General features: G+C 38.8%; 1 protein-coding gene across 1 annotated transcript; it reads right to left on the bottom strand.

Annotated features, from left to right (window-relative positions):
• Positions 1 to 5319: 5319 nt before the first annotated feature.
• C6H9orf152 (chromosome 6 C9orf152 homolog) lies at positions 5320 to 10869 on the bottom strand. Its single transcript, XM_009818932.2, has 2 exons — positions 10641 to 10869; positions 5320 to 5891 (listed from the first exon to the last, which is right to left on the bottom strand). Exons 1-2 carry the CDS (start codon positions 10867 to 10869, stop codon positions 5320 to 5322), a joined length of 801 nt encoding a protein of 266 aa, XP_009817234.2.
• Positions 10870 to 16433: the final 5564 nt, after the last annotated feature.

Genomic DNA, 16433 nt, shown 5'->3' with positions numbered 1-16433 from the left:
AGGAGGCTGTGTGTGGTGCAGCCACCCCTCAGCTTCAGCTTCTCCGTTTGTGAGGCAAAAGGGGCTGAAATTCCTGTCAGTGCTGAGAGAGAGTATTTCCCAAAAGGCAGAGGTGCTGTGAGCTTTTGTGTGGGGGCTTATATTTCCCCTTCAGGGGTGGCGGGCAGGTTCTTTCCTGGTTGGTGGCCTGTTAAAACTTAACCTGTGTTCAGAGACTGGGCTGGAAGAATATGTGGCATGTGTGTGGAAAATCGGGTACTAAACACCACCTCAAGCTGAGGTGGTGCTGGATTGTCACTTCTTGTCTGTATAATGTCCTAGAGTGGGAGTATGGTATGCGGCTACACAGACATTTGGCTGTACAATGTAGGCTGCTCAATGTTGTATTTGAGGCCCTCAAGGGGTTGGGGCTTGTTCCTGGAATCTTTCTGGTGCCTGTAAAAGACATAAGTGTTCTTTTAATGGGTTACACCAGAAATTATTAACTTGTGTGGGTTAATTAATAAATCTGACCAGCTGTCCCAGCAGGAAGGGGATTTTCTAACTGCTCTGATGTGTGACTGAACTCATTGCACTGGAGTATTATTTATTCCAGAATGGATGGGCCTGCAGGACTGTCCTGATGTAAAACATTTTCCTTAGACAGTGATGCAGACTAAGGAGGGGTGCTGCACACTGCAGCTTTGGAAATGGGAACCTCACAGGTGTCATGAGCTTGTGAACAAGACACTGAACTAGAATTTCAGGATTCGAGGTTCCCCTGTGTGCATAAATCAGTCAAGTTTGCCTACTGATAAAATGAGAGTAAACTTGTTTTTATGACGGTCTTGAGTTCAATGCTTGAAACTTAGCTAAAGCTATGGTAACAGAGTGATGAAAGTTACTGTCCCATGATCTCCGAACATGAAAAAGTGAACAGTAAAGAGTTTTGAAAATCAGGTGCGCTTGAGAACTGGGACTTTATAGTATTTGAATTTTTCCATTTTTTCTCATCTTGTTTCATTTTTACTGCAGCTTCTTTAGGAAGAAAATAATTTTCTCATTAGACAATGTGCCTGTGTAATATTTCAGTCTCTTGAAATGTAGGTATAGCAACTTTTCTCATAACTAAAGCTACTCTACTAACAAATCAAAATTTACTGAAATCGTTCTTCCATAAGGTCACAGAATCACTAAGGTTGGAAAAGACCTGTAAGATCAAGTCCAACCATAAAAAAAAAAAAAAAAAAAAAAAAAAAACCACAAAAAAACCCCCCACAAACCACAAAATACGCCACAACCCACACCAAAACAACCCACCCACACCACACAGCACCATGCCCATCAAGCCACATCCCACAATGCCACATCCACACGCTCCTTGAATACCTCCAGAGAGGTCCTTGGGAATTAAATTGAAAGAATTCTTCAAAGGCAAAATGCCTTTTCTAAAGAAGTTCCAGTCAGTACAAAGCACAGTAATATGCTAGAGAAGCCTTAGGAAAGGACAAAGTGTTTATATGAAAGTGCTTACAAAGGAGTTAGTTACTTAGTCCATGCGTAAACCTGCACTGAGTTTTAAATCATGGTATTCAAGGTCCATGTTTAATTAAGATAACTAATTCAAAGCACTTTAAAATCAATTTAAAAGTGTTTGCAGAAAATAATATCACTAATTTAGTTCAAATGGGTTTATAGAGCAGGTAAGTGGCTAGATAAGGTTATAAACTTTCTGTGATTTAAAAGAATTTAAAAGTTGAAGTTGCATTCGCTGAAATGTTCTCAAGTGTGTCATTGCAAGTGTCTAGGCAAATCAGGAAATTAATGTTTTAGTAGTTTTAAGAGGGGCCTCGTGCTAACGTGGGATTTTACTTTCAGGTATTCCGTTAGCTTTATTTGGTTCTCTTGTAGTCTACAGACTTGGAGATATAAAAAAAATAATGCTGCAGTATAATGATAGGCAGGAGTACAATTCAGCAAGACAAGTAAATAGAAAGCTAATGTGTATCACATATCAAAAGACAATGATTTTTTTTTAAGTATTTCCCTGTAGGTAGTTTCTTGTTTCTTACAGGCTAGTTGTTATCTAATATTTTCTCCCTCTACCTATTATGCATATCTGTGTTTTATCTTTTTTTTCTTTCTAATCTTTCTTTAAAAACTGTAACCACTGTGAAGAAAAAAAAATGTAGCTATGATTCTTTATTAGTGTCTCATGCTTATCTAGAAATGGATATCGGCATCTGAGCTGGAAACTAATCTGGGCAGGCTAGTTAATTGAAAATGCCAGAAAACCTGAAAAATCACAATGAACACCTTTTCCCAAACCTATGTCAGCATTCTTCTGGAGAAGTTGACGGCTCATGGCTTGGATGGGCATATGCTTCACTGGGTAAAAAACTGGCTGAATGGCTGGGCTCAAAGAGTTCTGGTGAATGGAGTTAAATCCAGTTGGTGGCTGGTCACAAGTGGTGTTCCCCAGGGCTCAGTACTGGGACCGGTCTTGTTTAGTATCTTTATCAATGATCTGGATGAGGGGATCGAGTGCGCCCTTAGTAAGTTTGCAGATGACTCCGAGTTGGGCAGGAGTGTTGATCTGCTGGAGGGTGGGAAGGCTCTGCAGAGGGAACTGGACGGGCTGGATCGATGGGCCGAGGCCAACTGGATGAGGTTCAACAAGGCCAAGTGCCGGGTCCTGCACTTTGACCACAACAACGCCATGCAATGCTACAGGCTTGGGGACGAGTGGCTGGAAAGCTGCCCTGCAGAAAAGGACCTGGGGGTGTTGATTGACAGCCGGCTGAAGATGAGCCAGCAGTGTGCCCAGGTGGCCAAGAAGGCCAACGGCATCCTGGCCTGTATCAGAAATGGTGTGGACAGCAGGAGTAGGGAGGTGATCGTGCCCCTGTACTTGGCCCTGGTGAGGCCCCACCTCGAATACTGTGTTCAGTTTTGGGCCCCTCACTACAAGAAGGACATTGAGGTGCTGGAGCGTGTCCAGAGAAGGGCGATGAGGCTGGTGAGGGGTCTGGAGCACAAGTCTGATGAGGAGCGGCTGAGGGAACTGAGGTTGTTCAGTCTGGAGAAGAGGAGGCTGAGGGGAGACCTCATCGCTCTCTACAACTATCTGAGAGGGGGTTGCAGAGAGGTGGGTGTTGGTCTCTTCTCCTAAGTGACAAGTGATAGGATAAGAGGAAATGGCCACAGGTTGCGCCAGGGGAGGTTTAGGCTGGATATTATGAAAAATTTCTTCACTGAAAGGGTTGTCAGGCATTGGAACAGGCTGCCCAGGGAAGTGGTTGAGTTACCATCCCTGGAAGTATTTAAAAGACATGTGGATGTGGCACTTAGGGACATGGTTTAGTGGTGGACTTGGCGGTGTTAGGTTAATGGTTGGACTCTATCTTAAAGGTCTTTTCCAACCTAAATGATTCTATGATTCTGCTGCTTTTAGTGAGGATGAGTGGAAAATTCTTCAGGAGTTACTCTGGTGGACTCATTGCTATTGGTAATAGCTAGTGCTTTTCAGCACTATCTTAAGGACTGTCACTTCCAGGAGACAAGGTGCCTGCTTACCTACTGGTGGTGGCTGGATTGGTGTGGGACACTACAGAGTTTGGGTCTGAAACTGTTGAGCGGCATAGAGGAAATGACGTTTGGCTGGAGGGAGTAAAATAGCATTATATTCCATGATATTTTTTCTATTGTTGTGGACCTAACAAAGTACTGTGGTACACTTATAGCTCTGAATCTCCTGCAATGGAAACGTAGGCTCTGATAGATCTGTGCAAACATCTCCAGGTGTAGTATCCTCTATCAAGCACAACAGAAGTCAGTGGAACTGTATGAAGGATTAATGGTTTGAAGTTGTATTGGGTGCAAAGAAAATGGTACTTTCTCTTAGAAATGGATAACACTGCTTTCTCTTTGACAATAGGATTTTATTTGCACGTTGGTGTTAGCTCTGTTTTCAAGATATCTTATGAGGGGATGGTTTATCTTGCTGAGAAGAGTTTGTGTCTAGAAGGATATAAACCACAGCTAGGCATCTTTGGCATCTTTTTTTTTTTTTCCTTCACTTTTGTTTGTGTGTGGATGGTGTGATTTTGAGACGGTGGTGGTAACTGGGGATGTGTGCTTGCAGACTGTTTGCAGAGATCATGAAGAGCTTCGTGGGCCGTCCACCTGATCCTCATTTTGCTTTTCTGTCAGGGCTCAGGTAGATATGGAATGGTTCAGAACAGCCAGTGGCATAGCTCGAAATTAGTGTCACCATGAAATGGGGAGACATTTCAAGTCTTCAATTTTCTGAAGCCTACATTTGAGAAAAAGACCTGTCTGAATACTTGTAGTCAGAAGTGGGTGATACGTAGCTCGTGTTTTTGTCATTGAAAAGCACCTGCAAAAGAGGGTCTCCTTCCTCTAAAGATTTTGCAGGAGGGGAGACCAGCAATAACTACTCACTTATAAAAACTTGCACAGGTTTGTGGTGCAGTTGTGCCACAAGAGAAAATGTTAAACCCTATCTATAAAAAATAGTTGTACTACTATAGTTTTATTTGTGTAGTTGAAATGGTTATATCCCCTTTGTGTGCATGCAGTTGTAACAGCAGAAAGATGCATTATACTTCTGGTAAGGAAGGTATGTTGATATACAGTATTGGGGAGCTAAGTAATTATTGCAGACTTTTGTTTTCTAATGAAATACTGGGGATAGATGGGAACCAACAATATGTTATTATAAAATTTGTATGTAAGAAAAAGGTGACATTTACTAAGTCCCATTAAAACAACAATAGAAATGAGGAGAGGTTTTATTCATTGATTTTAAAAATACATCAGAAAGTATCTTGAATATCTTTTTTTGAGGAAAGTGAGTGATGAAATCATGCGTTAAGTGTACCAATCACCTTCAATACTGTTTCATTTGTTACTTGTTTATTGTCTAATTAAATAGTACCATATTGAAATTTAGCCTAGTTGCTTCATCAGTAGTTGTACTAGTCTTTGCTATAGCTCTTTCAGATACTTCAAATGTTGCTGTGATAAAATCTTAGTTTCTAAAATCAGTAACCTGAAAATAGGGGGAAAAAAAAAGATAAAATTGCTCTTACATCTCAAATAACAGAACTGAGTATCTGTCATTGCAGCCCACCATCTTCATGAGAACATCTCATTTTACACCGTACTGTAAAACAACAGATTCTATAGTAAGGATCTTCCTTGGCTAATAAAAGTAGTAGACCCTCAGCAGGTCGATCAGTGTAACTGGGAAGACTATTTTGCTATTTTAAATTTTAGTCAAGTTTTTGACTAAGTTTTATGTATTACTGAATGTCTTCATTGTGAGACATATAATCCAAGCCTCCTTGCTGCTTCAGAAATTCTGGGCCCTTTTTTGTTAGGGAAAGGGTAAAAGTTCGGTTTATTGCAGGCTGGCATGCATTTTGTAGAAGAAATATCTTGATGTGTCCAAACTGCTGAAGTGGCTGATTTCAGAGGAGGCTTTTGGCAGGTGCTGGAAATGTTGCTGCCATTCTCTTTGCTGAAACTGTTCGACATGCTTGAACTTCCCAGTTGACTGAGTGCAGATAATTCACTTGCTCCTTCTAATACCTTGGGTTGCAGTGTGCCGTTTCCCTTTGAAATCAGTCTCTGATTGTCAAAACTGCATGGTCCATTCTTGCAGTGGGAAAGATCCCAGTTAACTCCTTGATAAGGGGCTTGTGCCAGGCGGTGAATTCCCAGGTGGGTGTGCCATGGTGAGGTGTCTTGTACGTTGCCATTGCTGGTCATCTCCAGGCTGACCTTTCTGACTGGAACATGTTCTGTAAATGACTTCGATCTTCTAACTTTTTTGTTAATTAAAACAGCATTGACCATTGGTTCTGGGAGAAGAGATTCATGTTCACCTACAAGAGAAATGCATACATGCACATTACTATGGTGGCAAAAATTAAGGGTGTAATTTCTGTGGCATAAACTCAACTGAAGAGCTTTAACACATGAGTTTATCTGTACTCTTTCCATCTGTGGCTGAGAGTAGTGCAAGTTCTTCTGATGCCAGGTTACGGAGTAGAGATATTGCATGCTTGATTTTGCAGTTCTGAGGACATAAATGGTACCCTAGGGTTACTCAAATGAAAATGGAGATTTATCAAGTCAATACTGATCTAACCGGTACTCTAAGACCCATTAACAACAGAGATTGAGAATTGACTTTCAGTAATTATTTGCTTGTAAGCAAGAATTCTTAAGGTGAGCAGGGACTTTCTCCATGTTTTGGTAGGTGCTGTGATTTGAAAAACAAAAATGTTCTATTTGATGCTATTTGAAGTTTGTATTCACGACTTAAAAATACTGTGACTGCTTCTAGATGAAACAAGTTGTGAATTTCTTTCTTCTTTTTCTTAATGAGGGATCATTAACATATAGGCTTGTATTTTAATATTTTACTGCAATTTTACTATTGTAGTCAGTATAAATGGTGTAAAGTAAGTATCTTATCACACTAATGGTGCCTGACTGATCACTTAGAGGAAAAATCTGCTTGCTCCATGAATGGTATAGAGTAACTGTAATAGTGGGAAAGAATCTGGTCAGTATGAAAGTTACTGTTAGAAATGTATAAGGCATTAGGGATAGAAATGCTAATGCTACTTTAATTACATGTAGCAGCCATCAAATTACTGAACATGACTGGCTTTCTGTGCCTTGAAAATGAATAGAAACTGAGCCATTACACTAAAGATAAACAGTGCTGTTGACATTGCAAGTATTAATGAAATATACTTCAGTTAGTATACGTATAGTTTAAAGTAGGAGTTGTGCAGAATGCTGACCTTATTTACAGGGTTGAGTTATAGGAACTGTGTAGTTCCTGTGCAGTATGAGTTATGAAGCACATTAAAGTAAAAAAGTAGACATAGAAGAGTGCTGATTATATTCTGAAACAAAATGTCTGAATAGCCATTTTAAAAGCATTGTAACCCTGAATTTGAAAGGAAGCTAGTTCGAATAGGATGCTGCCTTTAAAAAAAAAAAAACTGCACTGTCTTTCATACCATCTTTACAAGGAAATATTTGAAGATGTCAGACCCAGCTGATTTACTGGCAGTAAATGAACCTGTACAACATGGCTTTGGCTAAGGAGGGGCTTTCATTAGTGTCTTTGGCTCCCACTGCTGAAGCAACACCGGCACAGTTGTTTTTTTTTCTGCTCCCTGGGCTGGCCACGTAGAGTTGATCTGATAAGAGCTGCTTTGCAGCATGGCTCTGGGAGTGAGAACTGTGTCAGCTCACATCTTCCGCTGTCCTGCAGTGTTACCAGGAGAAAGGAGACTAAAGCACATGCAGAGCTTAGAGATATAGATGTGTTTGTGTATATGTCTGTACAGTGGAGTATGCTAACAGAATTTCCTAGGGTGAAACCATTCATAGAGATAAGAACACGCAGTTCTTTATCACGGAACAGTGAGAATCAAAGTTGTGACGGAACTTTATCCAGGAAATAAAGCTGAGCTTGGGTGGCTGCAAAAAGTCCGCTTGCAAAATAGATCCCTCTGTGTTCTGCAGAACAGCACAGTGTAGCACTAAGCTATGAAAATTAGTCCACCTTCTGCATATGCAAGAGAAAAAGCAAGAGAGAAGGAACTGAGAGACTCTGAGGTGATGCAGCTTTGCACGTTCTTGTGGATGTAATTGCACTCCTGGCTGAAGTGACGTTGATAGGCAACATCAGGTTTTATCTTGAACCTTATGAACTGGTCATCAAAAGAATTGTGATCTGGCTTGAGTTGATTAGGAGTTGATTAGAGAGTTCGAAGTAATGTATCTAGTCCAATTTTAATAGTGTGGACTGGTTTTGAGTTCGGGTTTGATTTGATTCTTTGGCTACAGGTGCAGCACACAAAATTGAGCAATGACCTCTGATAGAAGTGTGAGAGTCCTGAACCACTATGTGTTGAATTAACACACATTCAGCACTCTCTACACTTCTAAACAAAGCTTTAATTAAACAGATCTTTGGTCTGTTTCTTTTTTTTTTTTTTTTTAAATGGTGCATAATAGCCTTGTTGAAGGGTCGTTTACCATTTGGCCTTTTTCATATGCTGTCATCATAGATAGATACTTAAAAGGTTCTGGAGTGACAAAAGTTAATCTTATTTCAAGTTAGTTTGGTAAATTCTTGGAAGAGATTTCTGCAGTCAGAGTCCCAGTGTTTATTCTGTTGTGACTGCATGCGCTGAATGCTCCCATTTAATTCCTAAAGTAAATACGGTTTTTCAGCTTCTTAGCCAATAAATAATGAATGCACTGCTGTATTATCCCCTAGCTGATGACTTTCAAATCTTATCATGCTCTGTTCTCAAATAGTCAGGAACAGGCAGAAGCATGAACGTGGCTGTGTGTATTGGGGAAGGAACAGAAGAAAGTTGTTTTCAGGTGGCTTCTCAGTTAATAACCCACTAGTCAAAAGCCTAGAGAAGTTAGAGAATCTTAAGTTCTGTTTAAAGGTCCACAATTTCATGACTCTGGCAAACAGGTAGTGACATACAAAGCTAAAAGTCCTGAAGGAAACTTAGAGTTACCATTCCGGCTGTGGCGCAATAGACCTGAAATGCTCAAAATCCTGTGGTATCATGGAAGGACAGCTGGTCTGTCTGACAGAAATCATTTAGGGGTTTACTAGTTAGAATAAAGACCTTTGGCAGGGATTTTTAAGACCATGAAGGACTGAAGGTGCCCTCCTTCCATGATGTTTGAATCTCATGAGGTTTTTGTGTCTGGCCTCTGAGGTTTGTGTGTATGTGCGGGGTTGCGGTGGTGCTGTCGTTGTCATCCCCTTCCCAGCCCAGCCATAATCTTACCCTCTAGGTAGGGAAGCAATTTGCTGCCAGTACAAAATACTGACACATACACGAACTACCTTTTAGTACTAGCTGAAATTTCTGGATGGTTTAAGCTTGTAACTTAAGGAGTGTAGGGCAGTAGGCAATCCTGGTATGGCAGTGTTCATTTCTGCTTGACACGCTCTTGGAAACTGATGCATGTAACAGGTTCAAAGTCCTGATCTATGTAATAGGTTTTCCCAGCTTCCAAACCATAGGAATGTATAAGATCAACTTTCAGGACATTGAGATCTCAGCATAACAAAAAACCCGCAAACTTCAACTGCTTCTAACAGTAACATTAATCCTTTCCACACAGGTTGTTTAAAGATCAAAGCTCATTGCAGTAGGTTATGTGGTTTTGTGAATGTTCTGGGTTATGTGTATGTATATGAAAATACTTGTATGTGAACTTTCAGCCCTACTAAATTTTAAACTCCACAGAAATTGTGCAGTCCTACTTTCTTACGTCTTTTCTTTAATCTTCAAATGGTGTCCTTGCAAAAAATCTGCTCTGATTACATTCATTATGTCTGAAGCTTCATTTGAATTTAATCTAAATACAGACTTCTGCTTCCTTTCTTTAACTGACTTACATTTTTGCTATAGCTGATTAGATGGGCTGGTTTGTCTTCAAGTTAGTTGCCTTTTCATACCTGATAAAATAAGCTTGAACATCTCTCTCTCCCTCTCTCTCTCTCTCTATCTCTCTCTTCCTCACAGAGATTTAAATTCTTTTAACAGAAGAATTTCTAGACATTTGGATGAAAGAATATTGAAAAGTGAATCTGTTGTATAGTTCATAATTATGTGTTTTTTCAATTGTTTTGATGATACAGTCTGACAGAGCCAAAATCTAGAACTGCTGAAAAATGTAGAGGAAAATGTAAGGAATGAAATAACCTGCATTTGTTGAGCTAAATACTATTATGAGAGGTGAATGAAGCATGTTTTTCATATTGCAATTAAATTCAGAAGACAACTTCATTAATTGACTTAGTGTTCTCAGTATCGCTTTAACTTAGAAAGTAAATGAACATATTATCAGTGTAATATTGTAAGCAGTAGTCTAACTAAAAACTTTAAAATATTTGGAAGTTTCTTATATAAAATCTGTCTGACATAGTAGGTAGATGAGTGATACATATCGTTATTTCTTTTTCTATTTATGTACTTTCCAAGCAGTATGCAGTGAAAACACTTTCAAAACGGGACCTCTTGTTCAAAGCTTGTATCTTAGTTACCCACTATGACTTAGTATAAGTTATTTTTTAACAAAACCCCAACTTGTGCTAGTCACTTGAGATTTGCTATTGCTTCGTGTAGTCTTGTACACAGATAAAGAAGAAGGGAAAAAGAGAGAGAAGACCCAGAATTGCTTGTTCTGATGGAAGCATTCAGGAGAGCAGAAATACTACAGAATACATTGCACAAATACACTGATGATAGACATGAAGTATGTGGCTCCTGTAACAGTTACCATTTATGTTTAGAATTTCACTTTACTGACATAAAACCTGTAAAATTTTATCTCAAATACGTTCACTTGTTTCAAATTCACGTTAGTGTTTCACTGCCATGAAGCTAATTGCTAGAAACATAAGACACCTTTCAGTGAAACGAATAAAAACCCAAAATGACAGAAAAGCAATTCACTTTGTACCTTTCTTGAACCTGAGCATAAAAAGAACAAAGCTAGGAGTTATTCAAGATTTAAAGCAATAGTCTTTACATCTACATTTACATTGTTTCCTATAAATATAAGCATACCTGTTTTAAATACAATAATGTGTGATTGCAGTTTTTGCTTCTGTTTTATATGGTCATACTGCTCCTCAAGTAAGCTTACATCCATCTTGGTTGGCTGCTTATCATGATCTGAAGCCTGTTGCTCTGAGGTATGAGTCACTGAAAAAATACCAGTCATGTATTTGTAAGCCTTCACCATCTGTTCCAACAAGGAAGAAAAAGTCATGCAGAAGCAGGACATTTCCTTCATTGTGTTGGCACAAAAGCAAATCAAGTATGAAGCATCTGAAATCTTCCTAAATGGAGAAATAGCTTTCTTCTAACTATGGTGACTTCTTTCAGAGGTTGTGTGGTCTACTCTGAAGTTGTGGATTTCAGTCAGCTTGTTTTCATGCAGTGCATCTGGAGCTACTGCATACAGAGTTCATGATTATAACTGGATAGCTGGATTTAATGTTGACTTAAGGTTGTAAGCATATGAAACTTTGCCAAAAAAAACAGTGAAACACAAAACCTCATTGAACACAGTCAGGTGCAGAAAGGGCTGGGTAATACTGGTTTATGTAGTAATGTTAATTCTTAAAGGGATGCTGTCATGGTGACCTCCCCAAGACAGTAGTTCCACCAGGGAAATCTTCCTTCAGGTTTCTTTCCATCTATTTTGTGTCTTTTCCCCTCCACTCTCCCTTCCTTACCTTTCATCCAGTTTCATTCTTGCTGCCGCTTCTTGAGGCAGTGGGGTGGGAGGGGAGGATTTGTTATACCTTAATAATTTTGTGCTTATTGCTCCCTTTTAAGAATGTGTTAGAAATATTTGGGCCTCAGTGCAGAGTCAAAACAGTATGTGCCAATGGCACTTGGAATTGGGAGGCTGGAGATAGGAATGCCTTATTCTGACTCACTCAGTTTTTCTGCCTTTCTATGAAATGAAATAAACTGTAGAAGTAATCATTTCCTTACTGAGAGCTGAACAAACTCTTGAAATGCATGGTATGTGTAATATATATGCACGCCCCTCCCCGTGTGTGTATTTTGTGAATAATTTGCAACCAGGATACGATTCATAAAATGAGTTGCAGGTCTAATCTATATGATACCACAAAATAAATAAAAACAAAAATAATATTTGTATTGTCATACTTACACACAAAATTATGCCTTCTGTTTAAATCTTTAAATTGAGTTACTTGGATCTCCAGATTACTGTATACTTTTAAAATACGCACCAGGTGGCACTATTGGAGTGGTATGACTATCTTTGCCTTAGTCCTAAAATGTTAGCGGCCCCCATTTGGATTGTAGGTTGCTGAGGAGTATAAGCAGGAAATGTACCATTTCCTTGCACTGGTACACATATTTCCTAACAGTACTATAGGTTCTGAAAATTTATTGCCATGATTAGGTTTGTGTAAAAACTTGTCTTTCTGTAATTGAACGAACTCCTGTCAAAAACATCATCTGTGAGTGATTTTTCGTTTGATTACCCTGAAGTCTGAAGTGCCGTATTTCCCTTAAGTCTGTTCTTCCATCACACAGTGGAAGCAGTTCTTCATTTCCTTGAGGCAAAAAATTTTGAGAATACTTCATAATCCACAGCAATGGCTTTTAGAACTTGAAGTAGATGTTTATTGCCCTTGACCTTGGTTGCAAAATCTCATTTAAAAAGATGCAACTAATTTTATCTCATACTAATTAATTTGTGAGTAGTAAATTAGTTTTTTATTAAAAAATTGTTTGGAGGACCTTATAGGAATAATTGTTGATTTAAAGATAATTAAAAATGCTTATACTGGTTAACTGTCTGAATGTACTTTCTGTAATACTGGATTTTTACTTCACACCTGGGACCAGAGATCATTATGATTATTCATGTTGTTTATGTGCAGAATTATAGACATGTCCAACACTGTTCATGCAGGTTACAAAAATAGAATACAAATATCTGTAGATTTTAACTGGAACTGAGAAGGAAAATCAAAGTTACTGTGATAATCCCCTTTCTCTAGCTTTCTATAGTGGTTTTTTTTTTTAAGTTTAAATGCGGTCCTGAAGTGTTAGAAAGTGAATATTTTATTGTTAGAAAATGTAATAACAAAAAGAAAGGTAGAAACAGGGTGGCTGCTATTATTTGGGTTCCAGACAGTATTATTAGAATCAGTAGTAATTGTTTACTATTTAATGAGATTTTTGATAAGAGGATGTATATTTCTATTATTTGAAAGCACAGCCTTAAAACATGCCATGGTTAGGGATTGGTGTAAGTAGTTAGAGCGCAGGACTTTCTGCTGATGCAAGATTATTTTTTGGTGCTCTCTGCATGTCCATGCTAATGGGATGAAGGAGCCTATGATGCAAGTTTTCATGATGATCTCAAGATGTTTCTTCTGATCTGACCTTTCATGTGCTTTCAGACATAAAGGGTTCAAGTGTGTCAAAGGGAGGGTGGCCCAGCTGTCCTTCAGGTCCCTCTGAAGGTTTGATGGGCTTGGGTCATATGTAGTCCACCTTCACATTTCCTTGATAGTATTCTGTTTTCCCCTTTTATCCCTTGGGGTCTTTATGTAAATATAATTAGATAGCGTGTGTGTATGTAGGTATATATCTGTATATAAAAAACAAATCAGGAATGTTCTTTTGTTAGATGGTCTGAGAAGGTTGCCTGGTTAGTACAGGCTGTAAAATGGCTTGCCAAATTTCTATTCCTTAGATCCCTGAGGTTCCCAAGTGACAGAATCCAGTACCACTGATCCAGCCATAGTGATTGGGAGGGGTTTTGCAAAACACCGCTGTACCCAGAATGAGGTAGAAGCTGTAGGAAGCTCCAAATTGCTCCAGTCTGGTAGTGAGCTCTGGCATCTCTGATCCTGTGCTCTGCCGGTGTGGCTGGAAAGGCTTAAATCAAGAACACCAAGTTAGCACTGAGGATTTCATACCAATCATCCTTCACCTTTAATACTCATGTATCTGGCTTTGCATGTGTTGAAAACTTGGTGCTATCCAGTTCCCTTTGCAGAACCATATTCTGTTTTTTATTTTGGGGATGGTAAATGCAGTCACACTGAAATCACTGGATTCATCTAAGTCAAATTGAATTGTGCAGGTTATGAGGAGTTAAATGCAGCAGATGTTCTGTATGTGTTTTTCGTGCCTGGCATAAGCGCTGTTTAAAAAGCTCTGTTCTGTCTTGACTCTGTTGGTGCTGAGGATTAAGTAACCTTCCTGTGGAGTATCTTTTCTATACCAGCTACTTCTCTGTTTCCTATCCATAGAATTATGATGGCTACAGCTCTGGGAGGTGGCAGCAGCCTGTGTTTATTTGTTCTTCCAACAGACAATATGCATATAGGAGCCCTGGGAGAATTTCAAGGAGGATCTAAAACATTGGATAAGCTATATAAATTTTCTGCCTCGATTTTTCCACTTGTAAATTACCTGATTTTGATTCGCTTTTGTTTGCAAAATGATTTTTGATCCTTGCAGGATGGTGCTGCAAAGTGCAAGGCTTGGCCCTTATTAGTTTCCACTTCAGGCATTGTTTGAGTAGGAATGAGTTTATCTTTGATTGTTTTTAATCAATAAAATGTACTTATCTGTAAGTGGAGTTTGATAAAATCAAGTACAGCATGAAAGAACTGGTTAATCTGTTGTTAATGAAAAGTTTTATCTGGATGACAACATCTTGCTTCTGAGATACTTGCTTTTGAGCATTAGGATACAAACCACTTCAGTATTCATCTTCAAGGAAATCTGCCGGGTGTATAAGTTAACTTTAACAAGCCTTGCAAATGACTCTCTAACTATCTAGTTAAGATAGTCCTCCAAAGAGGATGGTTAAGTACTATTACTATTGTGAGAATGAATATGGACTTGAAATCTGTGCAGGGGAGGAAAGTATCCTAAAAATAATTTGCTATTTAGGAACATCCTTCAGTTCACTTCCATGCAGAGATCTCATGAGGAATTTGTACTGCACTTCATAATCACTAGTAGCCTAACTGAGTCAATGAAATTACATCTGTAAAACTACAGTATGTAAAAACAGATACAATTCTACAGTGCCTGATTCAGTACCCGCTGAAGTCAACACATGTTCTGATGAATTCGATAGAAGTGAAATTGAAGAATTTTATGTACATGATTAAATAAAAGCTGTAAATTGACCAATACCTATGAAACTGACAGTATAACTGAGATTGTGTAGTTGAGCCATCATTGAAATGTGTTCCTTGTACCCATTGTTCATATGCACGTATATGCTTTTATATGGCATCCTGCGCCAGTTCTTCATGAGGTCTCTGTAAAGGGCCTTAATTGGTTAATGCAATACCACACCTGGTACTGCATTGAATTGGATTTTGAATATGCACATGGCAAGAATTAAATCAACCAATAAGTTTGTGGAATAATTACTATACCTAAATAAGCTATGTCTTCAGTCTCCATGTAACAACCATGGTCTGGGCTTCCTCTTGTGAAACTCCTGCATAGAGCTTTTGCTGGATCTTTAGACATACTTTCATCCGTTCACAGTACAGTCAGTAAAATTACAGTGGATAACAGCCACCTTGATCCATTGCTTTTAAACATGAAGAACTTGTTCTTACAGAGTGAATAATGAGACTCTCCACAGCATTTGGAGGTACAGACAAACACAATGGTTACCACAAAATCAGGTGCAAAAGTAACTTCAACAGATAAGTGCATATTTAGGGAAAGGAAAACATTTTTGGTGTTACAATGCCATCTCAATGAAAAGAACAGCAACTTCATCTTTTAATTTATGGTACTGTGGTATTTTGTATTACCAGTACTTGGTTAAACATTGCTGGAGATTTTGTGATAACAAAGTACCTGCAATGCTAAGTAGAAAGGGAATGACCTTTACAGCATTGTCATTGTTCAGATATCTTTCCAGTAGGTAGGTCTAGTGCTCAAGCTGAGATTTTTTTTTTCTTTAGGTGATGTGTTAATGTGTTATTGTTGTGTTACTTGGAGCTTAACGTTGTAAACATCTCCCACCTAATTAGCAGCATTGCACGTGACTGTCAGGTTACTTGGCAAATAGGTTGGCATTTATCTGATCCAGCTCTACTATGTTTAATGTTTCTGAGGCTAATTAAAGACCCACAAGATTTCTTATTGGGAAAAGGATAATTGTGCCAGCAGGTCTCACAGCGCGAGGTCTAATATGGGCTGCGGCGGTTGTATTGCGTGTGCATAACTGATGTCTGTATGTGCAGTGACTCAGCTGTCCCATTGTTTCTGCTATGCCAACCTATGCTCATGTATGAATGGGAAATACCTGTTTTGGGCTTAGAGATATTTGGCTGCCCTGCTACTTAAAATAACTAGTTAGAAGCCCAAAATCTACTGCTGGAAGCAAAAGGATTGGTAGTTTTGTAGTTGCACTTGGGCTTCTATTACTTCCTGTGAAGGTGTGAGTATTTTCACATCCCATGAAATTATGTAGCTAGTATAAATCAGGATAGCTGGACTGCTGTCAATATAGTAATCCTAGTTTATATCAAAGGTCTGGTCTGTCTGTTCTCTAGCTTGTTGGCATGTCTAAAATGATTTGATGATAATGAAGCATGGTAGTTAGGCTGTCACTGTTTCTGAAGGAGTTCACCTGTGTAAAGCTGAAGAATGCAGTTAAATCTAAGTTTATATCAGGGTGCAACTGAGATCAGAGGCAGATTTTGATACTTGAAGTGGGAATAAAAAGTGAAAAATCTCCATATGTACGAATATGGAATACAGGTAAAATAATTTATGTTTTGCAATGAATTGAAATGAATGTGCAGTTGAAGTTGA

The sequence above is a fragment of the Gavia stellata genome, chromosome 6 (genome assembly GCF_030936135.1).
Source record: "Gavia stellata isolate bGavSte3 chromosome 6, bGavSte3.hap2, whole genome shotgun sequence".
NCBI lineage: Eukaryota > Metazoa > Chordata > Aves > Gaviiformes > Gaviidae > Gavia > Gavia stellata.
This window is presented reverse-complemented; position numbering and strand designations above follow the sequence as displayed.